We start from the raw sequence: 24,815 nt of genomic DNA on the forward strand, positions 1-24,815 counted from the left end.
AAAACTGTTCTGTGCCCAGGTTGTCATAGAACCATAATGTTGTGTATTATGAAGACTTTTCAGTAGTGATATTCCAATGAAGCTTCATGAACCATTTTGTTTATTTTCTGAGTCCACTAGATGGCGCTCTCTGTTCAACAAAGAGCTGAAATCACACTCAATTACCATAGCTTGAGCCTTTTTCTTTAAATCAAGAGCACCATCTAATTCAAAATAAAGAAAATGGTTCATGAGGCTTCATTGGGACATCACTACTTTTCTTGTCTTAAATTTGGATTATCCAGTAGCTGTCGTTTTTATCAGCTAGTGGCAACATGCTTCACAAGTACCAAATTGTGCATGAATATTTGACCACGTTTTGAGGACACAAAATTAAATTGAGTTGAACATTGAGAGAAACGTGTGTCCAATGGCATTCCAGCACCGACAGTAGGAGTGAGTTACTGTGTGAATTTGCCAATTTCACTGCTAAGACAATGTAGGATTGAAGAGTACTGTGGAGTTTGTAGCATCCTGGTTAGCTGTTGCATGGGATAGTAATGCTTCATGTAATCCTACTCACTACCTTGTAAAAACCATGCAAGTTTGAATGTTAGATGTGAAGAAAAGTAAAAGTTTCACAGAGGTTGTAGGAATACAATCAACCATTGTATTGTGATTACTAGAGGTTCATGGAAAAAACTGTTGTTGGAGCTGATTTTGCTGGTAGGAGCCATTAAACCATTGCGGTAGAAGACACAGCAAGACGACAAGGATGATGATGATGAAGATGATGATGATGATGATGATGATGAATCAAAAGAGCTTTAGTTAAGGACATGGTTCTGTTTTTTATTGTATGTCCAATATTTGCTCAATGCAATGTGATCACTCTCCTGAGCTTCATAAATAAATGAAATGAAAATGAAATGGAAACACACTTCATTCAACATACCTTCTCACAGTAATACTTCTATTTTGACTGTCATGTCTTTTAAGTTGAGCAGTGTTTTTTAAATCAGCATCATTACAAAAAAATTGTGGAAAAATAAGTTGTCTTTCTTACTTCTATTAGAATGGTTGGAGCAGTTTCCCATCACTCCAGCCCACAGAGGAACTGCTGCTTTACAGTAGTGATGTTCCAATGAAGCTTCATGAACCATTTTCTTTATTTTCTTAGTCCACTAGATGGAGCTCTCTGTTCAACTAAGAGCTGAAATCACACTCAATTACCATAGCTTTAGCATTTTTCTTTGAATCAAGAGCACCATCTAGTGGTCTCAGAAAATAAAGAAAGTGGTTCATGAGGCTTCATTGGGACATCACTACTTTACAGTACTGTGCATTGGCTTGTTTGTGCTGGATGCTGCTGAGGCATCTAATAATAATGCTTTCCTAAGAATGCAACCCATTCTCAAGCAGCATCACAGATAAGCCATTATCTTTTGACTAAGGAAACACCAGAACCCAGAGTTAGTGTGCTTGTAGTGCCTCACTGTGCCATGATTCTTTAAAGACAGCCCTTTAATTGTCCTCTATGCAATAGTTAGGACTATAGAAACAGGTGAGGGCCCTGCCATAACAAACTAAAGTTATACAATACAATAAATTGCTGCTGTTTCCTCAGACGTCCTTTATCAGAAACACAACACCTATATAGTTAACACATTCCATTAAATTATGACATACAGAGCAGAACACTTGGTCAGTACCTGGTTGGTTCAAGTAAGTGAAAATATGAGAACCCTTTGAAATGATCTAGTTATCTGCATGAATTTGTCATAAAATGTGATCTGATCTGCATCTAAGTCCCAAGTACAGAAACACACAATGTGCTAAACCTAATACCACACAAACAATTATAATATTTCATGTTTTTATTGAACACATGTAACATTCATAGTGCTTGTGGAAAAAGTCAGTGAACCTTTGGATGTAAAAACTGGTCGAAACTCCTTTGGCAGCAATAACCTCAACCAAGTGTTGAGACTATTACAACCTGGCTACGCTAATATCAGATACTGGGTCTTCTGGCATATGGCAGGCCACTATGAAGCTGAATCACTGCAGTGGATCCACTTGTTGGACTCATGTCGGAAAGTTTTAAATCCATGGCACCTAAACTCTGGAATTCTCTGCCTTCACCTTTACGGTCTGCTGTTTCAGATAAAGACCCTTTTAAAGCCTTAAAACCTTTTTTTTTTAAGCTTTTGAATGACCCGTCCGCACTGTATATATTATTAGGGACCGAGCAGGCAACAACCTGCGAGGTCCCTATTGTATTTCGAATGATTATTTATTTTTTATTTTGTATTTTGAATTGTGAATTGTCTTTAAATAATGTATTATGTTCTCCATTTTTCTGAAAAAGCACTTTGTGATTTTATTTGTGAAAAGAGCTCTATAAATAAACTTTACTTACTTACTTTCATCAGCAGATGCTTCCTGTTTACAGCAAACTCAAAAGGTTTCAGTGTGTTTTATAGGCCTAAATTACACCTTAAACAAATCTCCAGGTCTGCCAGCTCCTGACTCCAATAAGCTCTTGATGGGTTAACTTAATTTTTCCACCAGCACTATAAATGTTTCATGGATGTATTCAATAAAGGCATAAACTATTGTAATTATTTGTGTGGAATTAGGTTAAATACACACAAACTGTTATTCTATAGTTGGGCATCAGATGCAGATTAGATCAAATTTTATGACAAATTAATGCAGAAAAAACTCTGAAATTTCAAAGGGTTCACATACTATTTCTTGCCACTGTATGTAGTATCAGTCCAGAGGATCTTAAAGTTTTACAGTGAGTCATATGCACCTGCCTGCAGTGCTCAGATCCCCTCTAACACCCTTTATTGCTCAGCGTTTGTGTCAGATGAGTCTTTCTTCTGGTGGGACTTTGAGCATGCTGTCCATCTCGAGCCGAGCTCCAGCCACCTCCTGAGCACTGGGGCTGTAAGCGCCCTCTGACTGGCGCTTCTTCCTGGCCGTTAGCAGCATGAAGGTCATGCCGATGATCAGTAGTAAGGCGCAGAAGCAGAGCAGTGGGATAGCAACCACCAGCCAGGGGATCCCTTGTTTATGGGCTTGTTTCTGCAAAGGCACAGGGGGCAAAGATTTGGGTCATCAGTGAAAATATATATATATATATCATGTTTCAGTTCAGTGTCAGTGTGTAAAGCAGGGATGGGTAACTGGAGGTCCGGGGGCCGCATACTGCCCGCACCCTCACTTGAAGTGGCCCTCAGTACAACTACATGCATTTGAGCATGAAATCTTAAAAGTTCAGTGTAAAAATGCACAAAATGACTTCTTGCATTAATGTTGGTCTGCTGTTCTTGTACTGATAAAGAAGAAATCACAGTAAGTGGTTATTTTTTATTTGCTTCAAACCTTTTGTATTCCTATTTATACTGTTATACATGCATTTGAGCATGACATATGTTAAGTTACTGCACTGTAAACATATTTGAAATTGCAGTTTCATCATATCTGGTTAAGTGCACGGTCCTATATGTGGCCCTGTGGTAGTGTCCATGAAATATTGTGGCCCCCTGCAGCATTTAAGTTGCCCATCCTTGGTGTAGAGGGTGCTCGGCCAACATGAAGATTATAAAACATTTTTTAAATGATATTTTCTGAACTTCTGTCCTTCAAATTAGTGGAGGAAGAGTTCATTTTATTAGATGTTTATTCAGATTTTTGTTACATGTTGCTATGTGCTGTATGCTTTGAGGCATATCTTAACCACAACATATATGCAACAAGTAAACAATAGACCAAGGTTATAATAGTTTTGGACTTTTCATTAGTTTTAGTTTTAGTTTGATTTTTTGTTTTCAAATTCAGTTAGTTTTAATTTGTTTTTATTTTTTGGAAAATGCGTAGTTTTAGTTTAGTTTTTATTAGTTTTAGTTTTTTTGTAATGGGGTTTTCATTTCTTTTGTCTGATCCATCTTAGCTCCAATAAGTTTATTAAGTCATAAAACCAAATAGATGAAATAGATTTCATATCAACCAAAAAGGTTTACCGGTAAGTATGAAAAATGTTGACAAAGACGAAAACTAAGGACATTTTCCATATAATTTTAGTTAGTTTTAGTTAGTTTTGTAACCACACAATTAAGTTTCAGCTAGTTATCATTTTATTTCAATTCTAGTTTTCGTTATTTTGTTTTCGTTCACTATAATAACCTTGCAATAGACATGGTTTGATCTGTATGTATAAAGCTAAAGAAGATAAATATAATGAACATACGTTAGTGTCACAGATTGCTCCACTGTAGCCAGGCGGGCATTCACACACAAACATGTTGAATCGATCCAAACAGGAACCACCATTTCGACAAGGGTTCGACTCACACTCATTAATCTCCATTTCACATCTGCAACACAAAAAATACATGAAGGCACATTTTGAAAAGACCATATAAAGAAAATATTATAAGCCACTCCACACATGTTCAAAGGCATTTATGTAACAAGTGTTATGAGTGTTTGCTACTATTACTTTATCAGTATTTAAACACATTTTAGAATGAAAGTCAATTCAAATTAGTTTGTTTTGCTCAAAGCATTGGAAAATTCCATGTAACCTGTTCAACAGCAACATGTCTTTGCATGTCTGTCCCTGTACAGAACTCACACGTAATATCACTGACTCCGGCTATCTATTGAGGTGACTTTTGTCATTTAGAAAAAGGTGATATTTATGCTTTTCACATCTTTTTTCAGACATTTAGGCTGCTGGAGAACAGCACTTAAAAACTTATGGAAAAAAATAATCTTAAAACATATTTTGCCATTGAAGCCTTAATTAATGACCATGGTGAGCTTATACAATACTTGGCCTGTGATGCTGACACACATAAATGGTAAAAAGCAACTTATTTGTATTATTAATTACACCTGTGCTTTTACAGCTGTTACATGTCAAAATGTCTTCTGTGAAATGGTCTTTTACATTGCTCATTACATTGTTCCTATACATGTTACATTAATAAAACACAAACAAAATTCTGTTAACCCCTTATTATTGGGTCACAAAAAAAATATTGTGTTTTGTATGAAAAACTTTACTTTAAGTTAATTATTTAAACAGCATTTGTATAGGACTGATTCTGATCAAAATTATGATAAAAATGGAAAAATACTACTAATAGTCTACTTTACTTTTCACAGTACTACACTGTCTACTGTGTTTTTTCTACAGTAATGTTTTAACTACTGTAATTTTGTCACAAGGACCGATTTTTATTGTAAATTATACAGCACTATACTGTAAAAATCAAACACAGTGATGAACTGTGTATAATACAGTAAATAACTGTAGATTTCACAACGATTATTTACAGTGTAGGAAAGAAACTGAAGTTTTTGTCTACAATTTATATTTCCTGAGCATCAGCATGATGATTACCTCTTCTCCAGATACAACTAAATTGAAGTAAATTAAATAAATAAAAAATGGCTGAATCATTTAGGACTTGGCATTGGAGTCAAAACACAAGATTTTTAAACTATACAGAGTTGATCAAAAGTGAGCTCACCTGTTGCCTGTAAAACCTGGCATACATGTACAGTTAGCTCCCCACAACCCATCATTGCAGATCCCATCATTTTCACACTGGACATCTTCACCACACTGTATCGGGGGATAGTCCCACCTGTTGGAAAAGGTATTACTTTGATGAATGAAATGTTGCTTTGTGTGGGCACTGCATGCTAAAGCTACAGGAACCTGGTCTCACAGGAATCCGTGAAATAGCCACGGATTCGCTTAACTCAAAATCCGTGGAATAGCCACGGAATAACTCAAATTTCCGTGAAACTTACACGGATTTCGCTACAATGCAGGTTAATTACAGTCTTATCCCGTGGCTATTCCATGGATATTTTTTCCTATTGGTTTGTTCCAAGTCACGTGACTTTCAAGGTCCCGGCGGTCAGAACAAAAAACATGGCGGACAGTTGTCTCATTTTTTGTGAAAAAATCTATATTTTGACTTAGTTTCTGCATAAAAATGGATTTTGATCATATTTCTGGGAGAAATATATGTTTTATTTTCTAAATATTCACTCAGTGAATGTACATAATCACTTTGTATGTTGGAATAGCCACGGGATATGACTGTCATTAACATGCATTGTAGCGAAATCTGTGTCGTTTTCACGGAAATTTGAGTGATTCCATGGCTATTCCACTGATTTTGAGTTAAGCAAATCCATGGCTATTTCACGGATTCCTGTGAGACCATGTTGAGCTACAGCTTCTACCTATTCAAACCAGTAAACACATGGATGAGAGAGTACTCACTGGCAGAGAGGACCACTGTAGTCCTTGGGGCACACACAGGTGTACATGTTGGGTCCATCCTGGCAGGTGCCTCCATGTTCACACATATGATGCTCACACTCGTCAAGATCCTCATCACAGAGAGTTCCACCATATCCAGAGTGGCAATTGCACTCAAAACCGGCTAAGTAGTCCCTACAGCTTCCATGAACACAGGGCTGAGACGCACAGTCATCAGTGTCTGTCTCACATATTTCTCCCTCCCAGCCCAAGTCACACATACAGCCAAATTTATTAAAGAGGTCTTCACAAGTGGCTCCATTTATACAAGGATCTGACCTACAAACGGGGGCACTGGTACAACCCAGACTAATTTTTGGTTTTCCAACCAAGTGGAACTGAGACAGCTGAGGGGCATTGTAGTCATCCACAAAAGGAAGGTAGACGCCACCGACCCTCACTGCACCCAAGCACCCAGTGAAGCTCTCTGCAATAGCCAGCATGCTGCCCTTCTCATTGAGAAAGTGAATGCTTCCTGTGCGCTCCGGCACGCTGCTGGCGTCTGTGATTCCATCCACAGTGATGACCCAGGGGGAGACTTTGCGCTCGTTGTCAGCCATTGAGATGTTCACACGATGCCAGCTCCCATCAGCCACCCTGCGAACTCCCGTAAAGGTCAGCGACTCAACACTGTTGCCGATGTGGATCTCCACCCGGACCGAAGAGTCCAGCAGACCCACCATCAGCAGGTCAGATCCTGAGGAGGCCCTCAGGAGCACAGCATTCTCTGAGCGAGTCCGCAGCTCCATGTATATGTTAGACACAGGTTCAGCCAGGGAGCCTCCAGCACTGTAGTGCACTGGGTTGTTCTCAAACGTGGCATTATACACACCTAGGAGTCAACAGGGAGGAATAGTTTTATTTCATTATTTGTATTCCTTTTATTGTGAGGAACATTCTGACAATTAAGATTTGCATTTGTTGTTAGAAAGCCATTTAACTAGGTATGCATAGGTATGCAACTTTTTCTCTTCCAACACTGAAAAAAGGTGTGTCCAAAAACAAGATAAAAACACTAAATCTGAGGGAAATGATCTTGCTGCATGGACAGATAATTTCACTTGACAAGATTTCTTAAATTAAGATGATTAAATCGAGAAATAAGCATGTTGAACGCTTAAAATAAGAAATTAACCCTTAAAACAAGATAAATTAAAGCTGCAAGCAGTGATGAACTGGCCCGAACAGAGTGCACTGACAATTATTTGTTTCTTGCAGAGATTAAAAAAAAACACTTTAGATTAGAAGTGTTAGATACTTTATCTTGTTTTAAGAGTTAATTTCTTATTTTAAGTATTCAACATGCTTATTTCTAGATTTAACAATCTTAATTTAAGAAATCTTGTCAAGTGAAATTATCTGTCCATGCAGCAAGATCATTTCCCTCAGATTTAGTGTTTTTATCTTGTTTTTAGACACTCCTTTTTTGCAGTGAATGCTGATACCACAACTAATAATATCTGTTGAACCAGTGAACTTATTACCAATTTAACTGGTAATACCAGGAAATAAGGCTCTGACATTTTTTTCTTTGCCAGAATAGATTTCTTTTACCTGGGAAATATAAAGTTGGGATATTTGGCTTAATGCCTTTATTCAGTTACCAGCACAGCTGGAATTAATCCATTTTCAATATGCCTGGGAAACCTCTGAATGCTCTCATTCTGTAGTTTTCGGTCGTTAACTTTCACAAGGCTGTGATTAGCCTAGATTAGCCCTTTAACGTCTGTAAAGGGGGGAGTTGTGGGTGCCCATTAATCCAATTGTAATGCAGATATCTTGAGGTCAGAGGTCAAGGAACTGCATGTCAGTGTTTCTCTTTCCAAAATGTATTTGGAGTGTTACTAAACCTTGTTCCTGACAAGACATCATAACATAGTAGGTATCAATGGATTGCTGTGATTTTTAGATTATATCTAGCATTAAGACTTTGTCAGCTACATTCTTTGCAGTCTGAACTTTAAGGTATTAAACATGATAAAGAAAACAGCTGATAGAGGGTTTCTTACATCATTGCTCTGTATAGAATAGTGCACAATACAGGCAAGGTGCAGCAGTATTACAGGCAATGTAAGTCAAACTGTTTCAATTTGCATGCAGCCTATGGCTTTGAGTGCATTATCAATTTTTACTTATTACTAGTACTACAACAATGAAAATAATCTATTGTTACTTAATAAATCTGGAATCATATTGCATATATAATCTTGGTAGCTAGTTACCTATGCCATTTGCCTATACAGAAAATAATGTGTCTAATAAAAAAAAGGGGGTACTATTTTATTTTGATTTCTTCTAACGTTTTACCTTGTTTAGCTGTAGGAAACATCTATACTTTATCTTACTAATTATTGCAAAACAATGCACTCACTCCTTTAGTTTTATATGTACCGGTAACTAAATGTATAATGACAAATAGTTTTAGTGTTATATTGTATATTCCCCAGGAATTATATATTTTTTCAACAATGTCAAACTCCTCATGTTACTACAAATAATTATTATGTGCTTGTACAGCATTTTCTTCGCTGTATGAAAATCTATAATAAGAGCACTAATAATGCACAAAAATATGACAATGATTAGCCATAGTTATAAAATGATAAAGATGTTCTTACATTCATATCCATCAGGAAGGTCCACACAACGGCTGCCATTGAAACAAGGATCACTAACACACCACACACGTCTTTCGCAGGTCTTTCCGGTGTATTCCTCCAGACACAAACATGTAAAATCGTTGAATGTGATGGTGCATTCTCCTCCATTTTGACAAGGCTTCATCTGAAGAGGGAAGCATTGACACTTGACATAATGCAAATAATCCTCAGAACATGAAATTTAAAACTTGAAACAAACTGTCAAAGGTCAATTCTGTGTTCCGGTTTTGGGGAGGCTCATTTCTATATTCTAATTTTAGTGATTGCATTTCACCACATTGAATACGGCCAAGACTTGCTAAACAAAAAAAGTTGGATAGAATTTAGAGTATACCTATGCATCTATAGGCCCTTTCATACTGCTGTTTGCCATCCCGCCTGCACTTTGAAAGTGCCAGAAGCAGGATGCTGGGATCAAGTGATCAAGTGGGACTGTTGGAAGAGGGATCACTATGAATCGGCCATGTGGGCATTTGACGTTGCACGTGACCTCAGAAACAAATTATGTTCAGCAGGATGCAAAACAACTGTAGCCGCCGTCGCTAACTGTAACTACTAATTGTAAACAAACCAGCATGATAACTGTGCACTGCGTGACAGTGTCCGCTAGGGATGGGCATTTGGAATTAACCTGCCAACTCGATTATCTATAACGTTAATGATCAATTAATCGATTAATGAATGCATGCATACATGGGCAAAATAACAGATATATATATATATACAGCACTATGCAAAAGCCTGTTTTGATAATCCTGTCAATCGTAAAACTAACTCACTGTGAAGGGAATATGTTTTAACACTTTGGTGAATCCTCTGTAGACCATCTCATGTGGGAGGAGGTGCAGGTTTAGCATCCTGGTTTTAAGTCTCTTACTGCAGAATGCAGATTTTTTTCTTGTTTACAGCAGTTACCATCATAACCATGTTGTGCATCACCAGGAAGCAGAACTGAAGCAAAATACTGTCAAATGTGTTTCTCACATTAATTGTGACAGTCCTAATGTAAGAACAAAGAAGCTTAAGGGTCTTTTCCCTACCTTGCAAGTATCATCACTGACGCAGCCCATCTTTACATTTTCAGCATCACTTGATAAATACACCTCCTCCTCGTCCGAGCCGTTCCAGGAATCCACATCTAGATGCACTGAGTCTAAACGAAGGTCCTGCAGGCAGCCTTTGTAATGTCCCCCCCACATGTCTGAGTCCCAGTCTCCTGGAAGCCCCCCTACATAGGCCTGATCCCCAATGTTAATGTTCACTTCAGGGATCTCTCCTATTCCATAGCGAAGGCCTGCATGTTCAAAAATCACCTGTCTGTGGTTGACTTCTACCTGTAGAAGTTGCTTCTCACCAGAAGTCACAAATATTGGAGCTGTCAGTGGGCCACTGTAAGGCAGAGAGCTGACAAAAACCCTCCCCATGCCCAAGTAGATGGAGAAGTAAACCTCTCCGCCCTTTTCCTCTGTGGGCCTCCTCAGCTGAAACAGCAGCCCATCTGGCTTTAATGACCTCACGAAAAAGGACACACTGAAGTTGCTCTTGTGGCTTTTATCTACATCGTAGACACTGAAACTGACTGTGTCCTCATGGCTATATGTCCATGAAGGGAATTCTGAAAGGAGAGAAATGGAGGTTTGGATTAATAACACATAAATACATTTAGTGAAAAGACTTTAGTAGCAGGAATCCAACTACAATGTAACAGTTCACAAAAGGAGAGAGTTTAGCCTCTCTCCAGGAGTTTGGATCCATGCTATGCGTGGAGGTGAGCCCAACTATTTCTAGCTGGTAACTAGTGATGTGCCAATGAAGCTTCATGAACCATTTTCTTTATTTTCTGAGCCCACTAGATGGTGCTCTCTGTTCAAGTGCTGAAAGCACACTCAATTACCATAGCTTCAGCCTTTTTCTTTAAATCAAGGGCGCCATCTTGCGGGTTCATAAGATAAAGAAAGTGGTTCATGAGGCTTCATTGGCACATCACTATTGGTAATGCTCCACTTCACGCACAAGCTCGAGCTCCTTCCCCGCCAGCAAGGTGACGTTCCACATCTCCAGAGCTAGCCGCTGGAACCTGCTGCCCGGCTCACAACGCACCTTATGCCCTAATCTGCGGGGGGCCCACAGGTCACTTTAAGAACATGATTCTCATAATACTTCTGTATATTCTGAATGTTATATGACTACTTTTATTTAAGTCAATTACACCAATTAGGATAGAGTTGAACACATTTGTCAACAGCTTTTGAAGTGTTTACCTTCAGAGCAGCTCTCACTATGGAAGGGACGGTAGCAGTCACACTGGTAGCTGGTCCACAGGTCCACACAGCGTCCATGTCCATAGCAGGGGTCAGGCTTACACCACTCAGTCTTACTGCAGCCCAGCTCATGGCCTTGGTCTTCTGGAAGTGATTGCGGTAAGATAGGCTTAGAGTCGATCATCAGGTCTTCCATACATCCAATGAAGCCTGCACCACTCACAGAGTTCTCCAACAGCTCTGTTGGTGCTCCACCTACATAAACCTGAGTGAATGCTTCAGAGGGCCTGAAAGGTGGTTCATCAGCACCACCATCTGTAACTCTGCACCCGTCCTTGTCACAGCCACGGCCTTTCAGAATCAAAACCAGGCCTTCATTATTCATAGACACATGAGCATCCCGCCAGTCTCCATCACTAACCAAACCAGGAAATGTTACATCCAGTTCAGACTCCTCAGAATAGGCTTTTGCTTGAAGACCTCCATTCACAATCTCCAAGATGAGATGATTGTCCACATCTCCTCTGTAGAACAGCAACATATTGGGTATGGTTGTCCGAAAGCGTAGCTGTACCTCAATATCGTGGTGAACCTGGTGCTGAACCTCCCTCCGGCTCCTTTCTTCTAGGACAACCTGGATGTGGATGAATCCAGAAGTAGAGAAGGAGAACGTTGTTCTCGTGGAGCACTGCTCATCATAGAAGCCATGAGGGCATAAACACGTGTGTCCGTGTTCTCCATCCTCCAGCCACGGGTGACAGGTGGCTCCGTTCTGACATTCATGGTTCACACAGCCGTACAGTTTCACATCACAGTGATCACCTCCCCAAGGAAGTTCTCCTGGCTCCACCTCAGGGCAGTGGCAGGTGTAGGAAGCCCTGCCGTCCTCACACCAGCCGCCATTCTGACAGGGCTGGCTCTCACATTCATCAACGTCCACTTCACACAGCTGACCTGGGTGGGAGATGACACACAGAGTTAGATGGTGGACATGCTCATGTTTTCCACTCATATTATTCTTTTAGATTCTCATCACCTTCAGTTGTACTTAAATATCATGCTAAAAAGCTAAACTAACCCTAAGAAGTTCATTGGGATATTTTGTGCCATTCAGTTTTGTTGTTTTTTTCCCCGCCATTTTGGCTGTGCTGAATGAATATAGCTCAAATTTCCCACAGGATATTAATTTCTAAAAATGTTAAGAATTGTCATCTCACATTCTTAAATTAGCCTAAAATGGCTAAGCTACACAAAAACAGACACACTTGTTCCTAGCAACAAAAATGTCCCATTGAAAACCAATGAAAATGCCTTTTTTGATCCCGCATTTATCTAAACATTAACTAATGCATTCCTTTATGTTAGGATTCCACTTCGGACTGCTGGCTTTACATTTTAAATTTTTATATTTCTCCACCAGGTCCATGCAGCAAAATTGCACACTTTTTCCTACTGAAATGATAGGTGTGTGTCGCTATTGATGTTGGATAATGATAATCGTTATAGGCTAAGATTATTTACTTTAATCTGCCATTGCAGAAAAAATAATGATGCATCAAAATCAATGTTGTTATATAAAATGTCCCAAAAAAAAATCAATGTTGCTGCTAATCATTGACCCATCTCAGGGCCTCATAATAATAATAATAATAATAATAATGGACATGCTCATGTTTTCCACTCATGTTATTCTTTTACATTTGATTTTATTAATCCCAAAGCGGGGACATTTCATTGTTACAGCCAACCACAAAAATTGCACACAAAATAATTTCCCTTTAAGAAAAAAAGATAAAAAAATAAACAATCTAAGAAAAAGACATTTAACAATATACAATATACTATATACAACTTAGTGCTAATTAAGTGAAGAATGTGCAGAGTGCAAATTATATGCAAAATGTGCAGAAAATAAAGAAAGAACACTACAACACGTTCAGGTTTTTGTCAACAAATCTCAAACAAACAAACTTAAACAAATGTATAAGTACTTTAAAAGCCTCATGAATACAGTTTAAATTTTACATTTCAGTTAAATTTTGAAAATCAGTTGATCTACTTTTAATCAAACAGTAGTGCAAACGTTTGGGGACTCTTTTCACCAGCTGACTCATTTGACTCAAACATTTGGCACTCTAATGGGTTTACCTTTATTTTTTGCCCTGTATTTTTACAAAAATCAATACTTACTTGTCTCCACACGTACTGACTCTCTAAGAGCAACACTCAATACCCACTAAGTTGCTGCCAAAGTAATCATAATCATAAGTAGCAAAGTTTGTAATAAACAAAATTTGTGATTAAAGATGGACAACCATGTGATTTATTCGATTATATATACATTTTCAACAGCTTGAAATTAGTGATGTGCCAGTGAAGCTTCATGAACCATTTTCATTATTTTCTGAGCCCACTAGATGGCGCTCTCTGTTTAACAAAGAGCTGAGAGCACACTCAGTTACCATTGCTTCAGCCTTTTCCTTTAAACCAATAGCTCCATCAAGTGGGCTCAGAAAATAATGAAATTGGTTCATGAGACTTCATTGGCACATCACTAGTTGAAATACTGCTCATTACTGTGCATCAATGAGTTATAGCTCCTTATGATGTGTACACAAACCCAAGACTCTATGTTTTAATTCTATTATAGAAGACACAACATGAGGAGACAATAAATCCCTGACTGGACTTGAACTGGGGACATTGTGATGACATGGTCAGTGTCTTTGAAAGCTCCTGACTAGCAGGGCATCCTGTTACAGATTTGATGGCTGTGGCTCTTGTGGTCCAGTGAGCCATCCAGTAATTGTGTTCCTTTATAATCTCCACTAGACTGTTTAGCTGCACAGCATGAGTTTCCCACCAACTGATCAGTTGGATTTAAGGGATTAAAATACGTATTGAGCTTGTCTGTTAATTAATGTTACCCTTACTTCTTGTTTACTTTTCTTTAATCTTCTTTAATCAACACCAACATCGACATGGCAATGTACACCCAACTTAACACTTTCTTGGTTCAAAAGTAACCTCTCCGACTAATTAACCTTAGGTCAAGGGGACACGTAGTATCAACTTAAATATTACACATGAAAAGTATATAAGAAATTAATAGTTAAAGGGCCATAAATGATTATTGTACATAACAGTGAACTTAAAGTATTAAAAATAACAAAAACTATATACTATTTTGTAGAGGTGTGGGAAAAAAATCAATACAACATAGTATCGCGATATTTTGCATGGCAATATTATATCGATTCATGGTCGCCAAGTATTGATATTTAGTGTTCTGGTGATCATAGAGGGCTCACTTTTAAGAATATACTGAAGATACTGGTATCATATGAAACACACAAAGTTAGGCTTTCTTTATGTTTCATTCAAAAAAATTCAAAACAGTGAAGATTAAAGTTGAAGAAAGTTTGATAAAATGCTGCAGTTGTAGTTCAGTTCAGTTTGACTGAATACTTTCTTGGTCAGTCTGTGGGTTTGACTCTCATTGTGGAGAAATAAAAAGATTGAAGGGAGATGAATAGACTGGGAATTTTCTCATATGTGACAAAATAATTCTTGACTGAATTAAATTTTGTGGACACAAAATGCATTTAAACATTTAAATCGCAATATAGCACCATCACCATATGCTTTAAATTGCAATAATATCGTATCGTGACTCAAGTATCGGGATAAAATCGTATCATGGGGCCTCTGCTGATTCACACCTCAACTATTTTGATAGTTTTTCTGGTCCTATTTTTTCTGTTAATATCCAGCCTAGTTCATGTTAATGAAAGTAATGTTAAGATCACCAGCACTGCCACTGACATAAAGGCTATAGTTAGTACATACATTCATCAATTGAAGCGTTCAAGACTCACCTAGAAATCCGAGAGGGCATGCACAGGTGTAGCCATTAATCTTATCGTCACAAGTGCCTCCATTCTGGCAGGGTTCAGACTCACACTCATCAATGTTGACAGAGCAGTTCTCTCCTGTAATGGGAAAGAAATTATGTCATTGTCAGAAGATTTAAAAGGTGTGAAAAAGAAATTACGGCTTGTTGATTTCTTCAGTTTTACTTGCCGGCAAACCCTGGCTGACATTGGCAGATATATCCTGCTGCATCTGCAAAACTGAGCTCCCAGTCCAGCTCCCAGTGAGAAGGATCCGAACGCTCGAAACACTCCCCATCGTTCTCACAGGGCTGCTCAGCACACTCATCGATGTCAACCTCACAGTTTGGTCCTTCATAACCTAGGGAAAAAAGAAAGGTAACACTTTACAATAACCATCATTTAAAAATGGTAAACAGATAGTTTATTAATGTCTAATCATCATTTATAAACCGTTTATAGGCTATTTAGAATGGTAAATACATATTTTTATGACTGTCTAACTAACTAAATAATTTATAAATGACAAATAGATGGTATATTAATGTAAGTTTAATTGAATTAATGCAGTTTTCCTTTATGAGTTACTGCCAGAGCATTAATTAAAACATATGGCTTCAGAATTAAACAAACATATTGTGTACACTTATGTATATGTTAAGTTATGTATCATCATTGCAGGCGATTTTTGTTTAGTTTTTTCGTTTCACTGTGGGCAGTTTGGGTCTCAGTGGACAGTGGGCTCAGTTTCTAGAGGAATGTCTGATGTACAGCTTGTAGTTCAGTACCTGGCCAGCACAGACAGGTGTATCCTTTGACTCCCTCCAAACATGAGGCACCATGCTGACAGGGGTCAGAGGCACACTCAGGGATGTCCACTTCACAGTAGTCACCCTGGAATCCTGTCTCAGCACAGTCACATTCATAGCTGCAAGATACACACATTTATTTTTGTAAGGCAGGATACAAAATCAGATGATGAACAATATCTGTATACTAGAACTATAGAGAATGCTGTTTCTTCTGTTTTAACTACACAATGTAAAAATGTTTGTAGAAATTACAGTAAAATACTGTCAAATTGCATCAGAAATGGGGTGTAAAATAAAAAAATTTATATCACCGTAGTAGAGACTTTTAATAACCGTAAATCAAAGAATAGCACAAAACTTTAACTTTTACTGTCATAAACTGTAGGAAACACACAGTTTTGCTGTAAAAATATAAAATTTTCATGTAAAATTAATGGAGATATACCATGATGTGTGAATGAATGACATAATTACCCTAAAAAAAAGGGACTTTTCAGTCTAAATTACAGTTTTTGCTGTGACTTTTGCTGTGCTTTTTTCACAGCTGCCGGTATTTTACTGTAAATTAAACAGATTATTTTTTACAGTGCAGTGGAAGACATGAACAGTCCCTTGACTTTTGTTGCTCCAGTAAAAACGATAATAACAAATGGTAAAGCACAACCCCAACCCTTTAAACAGATATACTGATGGCATAAACACTGCATGCACATTAACTAACAGTCTTTGATATAAACAGCAAAAAGCTTCACATTTTCAAATTGTGACCAAAACCAAAATCATGTAACCATACATTTAAGAGAGAAATTTAAAAATACATAAAATACAGTACACTGTAAAGAATTTACTGTGATTTTTACAGTAACTTATTGGCAGCAATTAACAAGTAACTTGTATTTTTATTTACAGTATTTTTTTTTATACTGTAAAATAAAAAACAATTAAACACTGTGATTTTAGTTTTATTTACAATACTGGTTTCTTTACTGTAAAATTAAAAAAAAAACAATTACACACTGTTTATTAATTAATCTAGTTGTGTTTACAGTAATGATTTGTTTACTGTAAGAATAAAAAACAGTTAAACATTGTGATTTTTAATGGTACTGTATATGGTAATATGGCACAGTAAACAATGCTGTAAATTTGATAATATTTTCATCATTACTTTTTATAGAAATAACTAGTAATTGCAAGTAATTACTCTATACACTAAAGAAAATAATATTTTATTGTTTATTGTTTTACAATTGATTTCCATATTGTGTTTTGTATTAAAAACTTTAAGTTAATTATTTAAACAGCATTTGTATAGGACTGATTCTGATCAAAATTATGATAAAAATGGAAAAATACAGTAGTCTACTTTACTTTTCATACTGTCTTCTGTGTTTTTTCTACAGTAATGTTTTAAATACTGTGATTTTGTTACAAGGACCGATTTTTATTGTAAATTATACAGCACTATACTGTAAAAATCAACTGTGATTATACTACTACTACTATAATACAGTAAATAACTGTATATTTCACATTGCTTATTTACAGTGTACCTACAAAAGTTATTAATGTTGAATTTATTTATTTATTCAAAGATTGACAGAAATTTATTTTTCAGAAAAATGAATTACCTCTGTGACTTGGAAGGACAATAAATGAGAGGAACAGACTGGGGCTTGGTATGATATTAGTAGGGAAAGGCAATATTTGATGGGGCAGCTTCAGGGTATTTCAACATCACAATCTTCTCTGTTGTAGCTCCTACAGACAGATCATTGAGCAGGATGATTGGCCTACCTGTTCACCATGTCATGACAGACAGCTCCATTCTGGCAGGGCTCACTGGCACACTCATCAACATCAACCTCACATTTAATGCCGTCAAACCCTGGCAGACACTCACAGGAGTACATGCCGATCAGGTCTTGGCAGGTGGCTCCATTGTAGCAAGGGCTGGACTCACACTCGTCTATTTCAACTTCACAGTTGACTCCTGGTGGAGAACAGGAAAGTCAACATATAAATAGAAGGCACTGGAAGAGAAGCATGAAAGCAATGATGATGATGATGACAAGAAGTTGTCATAGAGTCAATATCAACATAAGTTGCCTTTGAGACTTCCCCATTTCCAAAAAAAAAAGTTCAGATTTTCCATTTAATTTCATATTTATTGTATTAAGTAGAGGTTATGCTGTTAGAAATACATGTTGGTCAAGCTCCCACACTTTTTTTAAATAAAGTAATTATAGGCAGACAATATACATGCAAACAGCAAAATATGTCGTCCCTTATTGGGCTAATTTTAGCATTTAATTTAACATGGATGGACCTTCAATTAGTAACGTTAGCAAGTTAGCAAGTTGACTATTTACTGATTAGAAAATATATTTCAGATTTCAGAAAGGTTTTTATATTACATGATATTTCACTATGACAGGGTGGGCATGTTAAGCTTGACAACATTCAGCTACACACATATTGTGATGAAAATTACTAAATATAAGCGTAAATACTTATTTTGCAACTAGCCACTGTTTCATTCTCCATTAAAGAAAGACAAATTGGCGGGAAAAGCTTCACTGAGAGCGTCAGAGGGTTTCTTAAAGGTGCAGTGTCCCCATAATGACAGGGTGGACTGCAACTTCAGGGACACATGAAACATGTTTAAAATGATTATGAAAATAAAATATATATGATCAAAATTACTAATTTTATCAAATAACTTGTTGCAGACAATATAACCGTGTAATTGTTTTTCTGAATTAGTATCATTTAACCACTAATTACACACACTGTAGTAGGCGGAGCAGTGTGTGGGACATGCCAAAATCACGTACATCCAATGAAAAAAAAAAAGTATAAAGTGAAGGAAACACAGGTAACACTTTACAATAACCATCATTTATAAATGGTAAACAGATAGATTATTAATGTTTAATCATCATTTATAAACCGTATATAGGCCATTTAGATAGGTAAATACATAACTTATGAATGTTTAACTAACTACATCATTTATAAATGACAAATAGATGGTATATTAATGTAAGTTTATAGTTACTTTACCATTAACAAACAATTAAATTATAATTAATAGTTTATTAATAGTTTTAGCTGCACTCATTTTAACATTTTAACACCATATTAAGTATGTTAATGATTTTTGAAATTATTTATACACCTTTAAGAAATTGGTTGAAAACAATTAAAGATTAAATATGTATAGCACTTTGTAAATCTATAAACATCACTTAGTTGGTTATTGTAAAGTGTTACCGAAACACAAGACCTCAGAGTTTCATTATTTTGCTCCATTTTCATGATGACTGGGCAATTCTGATGAGGACACCAAAGGCACTTTATAATGATATTGAGCCCATATCTTGTAAATGTCTCTATTGTTTATGTTAAATTATCACTTATATTTTTACACTAATGTCTATATCAGTATGTCTATTCTTGTCTTCAGATACGCACAATGAAAAAAAGCAGTTCTGTTCAGTCTCCAAACAAACTGATAGTGACAGGGAACTGCAGCAGTGACGATCTAAGCAGACCACTCACAGATAAAACAAAGCTCCTCTGACACAGAGCAGGCTTGTGAAGAAAGGACATTAAGGAAAGCAGGATGGGAGTGTTTACTCTCCTTTACACAAAGCCGCAGATAAGATGCCTGACCAACTATATCTTACTGTGCACTTAAAATAGTCTTCATGCCCAGTTTATCGGCAAAATTAAAGCACTCAAATTAGTCAGCAAGCGATGGTGAGGAACAAGAAGAAGCTGTCAGCGAACAGAAAGTAGCTGATGTGTTCTTAGAGGAAATGATTAATGATGATGATGATAACGTCATTAAAACAAAAGCAAACACGTCATACAGGACACTGAGCTTCTATCTCTGAAACAATATGAGTTATATGTATTTAACCCATTCTGTTTTTCCTGAATCATCATTACTACTTGTAAGTGTGATTGTGTTTTGTGTGTTCATCTATAAGTTCTGCTTTCTTATAAACAATCCCGTATGAAGCTGAGATTCTGTGTAACAGCTGATCTGTGTAGATATGCTGCAGAACATAGTAAATGAATAACTGTCAGGTCCTGATGATCCAGTGGACCTCACAGCCTCTTCCTCAGTTTGGTGTCTGAGCGATGGTCCAGTCCTGATATACCTCAACATCCCTGTTATAGGCGTATAGGCGTTATACGTGTACGTGTCACTATTGTCCTAAAGCCAACGCTTCAGACGCCTTAACGTGTCACTTTAGACTGAAACAGCCTCAACTGTTTCATCGCTCTCTCTTGGTAATACATGGACTGCTTGACTTGTGAAGCAGCTGTTAAACTCAAAATTCATCACCATAAAGTTGAAAATTATTTGTACATTAAGATGAGCGTGCGCACAGGCGTCCGCTACGTTCGCTCGTGGCATGACACTTGTCATCCGTCACCCCTTCATTATTCAGTGTACTTGCAATACGCCTGTGCACACGTGTATTTATCATCTTTATGCAGGTGTAGGCAATGCGGTTAAGGCCTTTTAGTATTCTGCCCTACAAAGTCTAACTGCAGTAACTACATTTTTGGTCAAAATTGAGTTATAACTAAAAATGAACTCCTTGATGTCTGTTTTATCTTGTGATGAAGTTTTAGATTTCTATAGAATTTTATAGAATTTTGCTTTATTTCAGAGAAATAATGATATAGAAACCACAAAATCCAACTCAAAGCAGTAATTGCACTTACCACAGTCTGCTTTGGATATATATATATACTAATTCAAACATAAAAATAATATAAATTATAAGTTTATTTGATAGGGGACTTAGTATCTAGATAGTGATCAAGTAAAAAAGTAAGATAAAATTATATTAAGACTAAAATATAACATTTCTTTATAATATTAAATCTAAAATACATAAATCTTTGAATAGAGTTGTTTAACACTTTTAAATGCACTTATAACAAAATCAATTTGCTCTGTTTGTGCATTACTATTAGAACCTTTTACAGCAATGCTGTAACTACATTTTTGGGGTCAAAGGTCAAATACATCATCATGATTTTTCAGCATAAAAATGACATCATCAATACATTTAGAAATAAGTGTCATATCACTTATCTACATATAACTCGTTTGGCTGGCCAGTTTAAAAGAAACTTTAAAGCAGTTTTTCTCAGTTTTACCTTTTGCGTAGTTACTGCAGTTAGACTTTGTAGAGCAGCAAAGTAAGAGAACAATTGCTCTCCCCTGACTGTGTGTGTGTGTGTGTGTGTGTGTGTGTGTGTGAGATATACCTGCAAAGCCCACCGGGCACTCACACTCATAGTGGTCCTTTTCATTGATGCAGGTGGCATTGTTCTCACAGGGTCTTGATGCACACTCATTAATGTCGATTTCACAGTTATAACCCTGGAAGCCAGGCACACAGAAGCAGTGGAACTCTGCCACTCCGTCTATACAGATGGCTCCGTTCTGACAGGGCTCTGATGAACACTCATTCACATCTTCCTGGCACGTCTTCCCCTCGAACCCCGCTGCACAGTGGCATTCAAAGCCCTCTGGTCGTAATAAACAAGTCCCATTGTTCCTGCAGGGTTCATCGATGCAGTCAGTCACATGTGTCCTGCAGTCCCAGCCACCATACCCAGCAGGACATCTGCAGAAGTATCCGTTCAGCTGGTCCACACACAGGGAGCGGGGCTCAGAGCACGGGTTGCTCTGACACTCGTCAACCTCCTCTGTGCAGTTATCACCTGTAAGTCCATCTGGGCAGATGCAGTAGTATTCTGTGGTGCCAGGGGTGCTAGTGCAGTCTTCACATGGAGCAAAAGAGCAGGCATCATAGAGTTCATCACAGTTTTTGCCCATGTATCGGACCCCGTCTTTGGCACAAATACAGGCATAGTCGTCCATGGTGTCCACACAAGTAGCTCCATTCTGGCAGGGAGCAGACAAACATTTGTCTGAAGTGGCTGTGCAGAGGATTCCTGAAAAACAAAGGAAATGATTCATGTATGTTAAGAACACATACTACTGAGCAGTGTTTCCTCAAGGAATGCCAAGAGAAAAAAAATTTTTTTGTGACTGGTGTGGTCCATCATTCCAGTGCAGGACTTGCCTACACACATGCAAGAGTTTTACAGGAAACAATGCATGCATGTACTCTGGTATTACTATTCATAATCTCAATCCCTGATCACTCTTCTACAGCAGTATCAGATCTGAATTTCATGTTAAGATGCTTCAAATACAAACTTACCACAACAAACCACAGTGTTGCCTTATAATAATAATAATAATAATAATAATAGTTATTATTATTATTATTATTATTATAAAAATAATAACTGACACGATTTATTTAGCACTTTTTAAAATACAGTGGGAAGAAATGTGTTTAACCTTATACAACACAAACAATTATGTCTATATTTCGGACTTAGATGCAGATCAGATCACATTTTATGACAAATTAATGCAGAAAACCAGGACATTTCAAAGGGTTCACATTCTTGAGACACGTGAGTAAATAGAAATACAAAATACAGTAAACAACAACAAAATTTTGAATTTTTTGAAGAGGCAGTGAGAGTCAGGTGTTGTAGGCTTTCTTGAAAATGTGGGTTTTGCAGTTGAATTTTAAATGAGATAAATTTAAAAATCAACTGTCTGTAGTACTTACTGGCATTGAGTCAGTAAAACTAAATATATTGATTGACATATTTAACTAAGAAATTTGCATTAAGCCATTTAGGCTTCATTGATTTTGACAATAATCTACAGTAGATAAGAATGATTAACGTTTGCAAATTTGTATCTGCCTCCAAATACATATAATGATGGTAAATTGTAAATGGACTGCATTTGTATAGCACGTTTGTACACTGCAAAAAGAGATGTTTTAAAAATGACACATGTTGTCATTTTTTAAGAATTTTAACACATGTAGTGAGTGTGCTCAGGGACTACACATGTTGTGTCAAATTTAACACAATAAATGTGTGAGCCATTTTAACTCACAAATTGTGTCAGGTGATTTAACACACAACATGTGTCATTTCAACACATTACATGTTGATTATGTGTAACTGAAAATTACCAAAAACTACTACTTAATGTGTTAATATTGCAACTTGATGTGTTAACCATGAGGCATTTGTAATTTTAAATATTAAAGGCACAGACAGATGTAAAATTGTTAGCCATTTAATCAGTGGTCAAAGGTTGACAGGATACAGAACAATGAGCCCACAAAAGTACTTTAACAATTATCTTAAAGTATTATAGTCATAGTACCAATAGCAACTACTTGAAATGCTTTTACTCTACTGGTCAGTAGTTCACACACACACACACACACACTCACATTCCTACCAGGGCACACTGATGAGACAGCCTTTAACCCTTTATCAGGCGAAGAACCGTATTTGGTAACTTCAGCTGATATCCAAAATAAAAAATAAAAATATTTTGAGAAAAAAGTTGCAAATTTACTAGATTAAGGTGGCAGATCTACAAGAAAAAAAGTTGCAGATTTAAGATATTTAAAATAGCAAATCTGCGTGGAAAAAAGTCACAGATTTATGAGAAAGAAGTGGGAAAAAAAACTTTTCTCGCAGATTCACCACTTTAAATCTCTTAAATCTGCGACTTTTTTTCTTTTTTGATTTGCCACTTTAATCTAGTAAATTTGCAACTTTTTTCTTGACCCCATTTTGATATCCACTGAAGTTACCAAATATAGTTATTCGCCTGATAAAGGGTTAAGAGCAATATAAAATCAATACAATCCTTCTTGATATAAAATTAAATTTAAGAGTTTTCACATAGTGATGTTGCATAGTGATGTTGTTGATGATCTGGCTCTGTTTCTTGGCCTATTTTCTCTGTCTGTTTGTGTGATCCCTGTTTTCCCCACCCCTTGACCTACTTTCCACAGGAGCCTGATCCGTGGGCGTGGCCTCCAGTTTTCCCGCTCCCGCTGCAGGCAATCAAGCTCACCTTCAGAGCCCTGGATTCTCCACTAATTCAGTGCCACGATGTTTGCCCATCAACCGCTAACTCTCCTGGCTCTCTCAGCGATTTTCCTATGCTTATTTTTGTTCCTACCTTGTTGTGATTTTGCTTCCATGTTACACTGTCTCTTCTCCCTGTTCCAGTTACCTGCCCAGTGTCTGCAGCTCCACAGATCAACCCCCCTTCGTTTTCCCTGTTTTTGTCTCGAAGAAGAAGCACTGTCTATTCTATCTTTTTCGTACCTTTGTCAATAAACATTCTGCCATCCCTTGTTCTGCTCTTGGGTCCGTTAAACAAACCCTTACTGTTACCGTAGCATGCCGACCTTCAAGCTCTTTTTTGCTGTGAAACAGGAAGTTGTTGTAACTCGGATGTACTTTGTTCAGTCTGCCCCAAATTACTTATGCTTGGTAAATCCAGGGGCTTCATGTATCAATGCTACGTACACACAAAAACATTGCTTCTGCTGTTTTTTTCCCGCACACGCCACATGTATGAAAAGTGAACTTGCTGTGAGAATGTGCAGTGGCACTGCAAACTTTTGTTTGGCGGAAACTACTGGCTTTTATGCTCTATTTAAAATGTGTTTCACATCTAAACTAAAACTACACCTACTGGCATTGTGTTACAGTTTATAGCTCTCTGACAATGGAGGAAAATGCCGTTTCTACCCTCAATAACCCGTTCTAAATATAGATGATTTTTATTATAATATATTTTATATTTCACCTGCGTACGGCTGCTTATTTGTGCAATAATAGTATTTTGAAGTCTGCATAATTCATGAGTCCGTTTATTTGTATAGGCTATGCATATTTAAAAAGGTTGTTTA

At 37.1% G+C, this 24,815-nt stretch overlaps 1 protein-coding gene across 1 annotated transcript in view; it reads right to left on the reverse strand.

Annotated features, from left to right (window-relative positions):
- Positions 1-2,644: 2,644 nt before the first annotated feature.
- Positions 2,645-24,815, reverse strand: part of crb2a (crumbs cell polarity complex component 2a) — a 34,159-nt gene continuing 11,988 nt past the window's right edge. Inside the window, exons 2-13 of the mRNA XM_059358263.1 lie at positions 21,262-21,954; positions 17,761-17,956; positions 15,940-16,079; positions 15,342-15,512; positions 15,137-15,250; positions 11,259-12,212; positions 10,038-10,612; positions 8,956-9,121; positions 6,299-7,169; positions 5,532-5,648; positions 4,241-4,367; positions 2,645-3,075 (exon numbers count right to left, since the gene is read on the reverse strand). Coding sequence (XP_059214246.1) covers positions 2,854-3,075; positions 4,241-4,367; positions 5,532-5,648; positions 6,299-7,169; positions 8,956-9,121; positions 10,038-10,612; positions 11,259-12,212; positions 15,137-15,250; positions 15,342-15,512; positions 15,940-16,079; positions 17,761-17,956; positions 21,262-21,954 — 4,346 coding nt within the window. The 3' untranslated portion in view covers positions 2,645-2,853. The remainder of the gene's footprint in view (positions 3,076-4,240; positions 4,368-5,531; positions 5,649-6,298; positions 7,170-8,955; positions 9,122-10,037; positions 10,613-11,258; positions 12,213-15,136; positions 15,251-15,341; positions 15,513-15,939; positions 16,080-17,760; positions 17,957-21,261; positions 21,955-24,815) is intronic.

Source organism: Centropristis striata, chromosome 19 (genome assembly GCF_030273125.1).
Source record: "Centropristis striata isolate RG_2023a ecotype Rhode Island chromosome 19, C.striata_1.0, whole genome shotgun sequence".
Lineage (NCBI taxonomy): Eukaryota > Metazoa > Chordata > Actinopteri > Perciformes > Serranidae > Centropristis > Centropristis striata.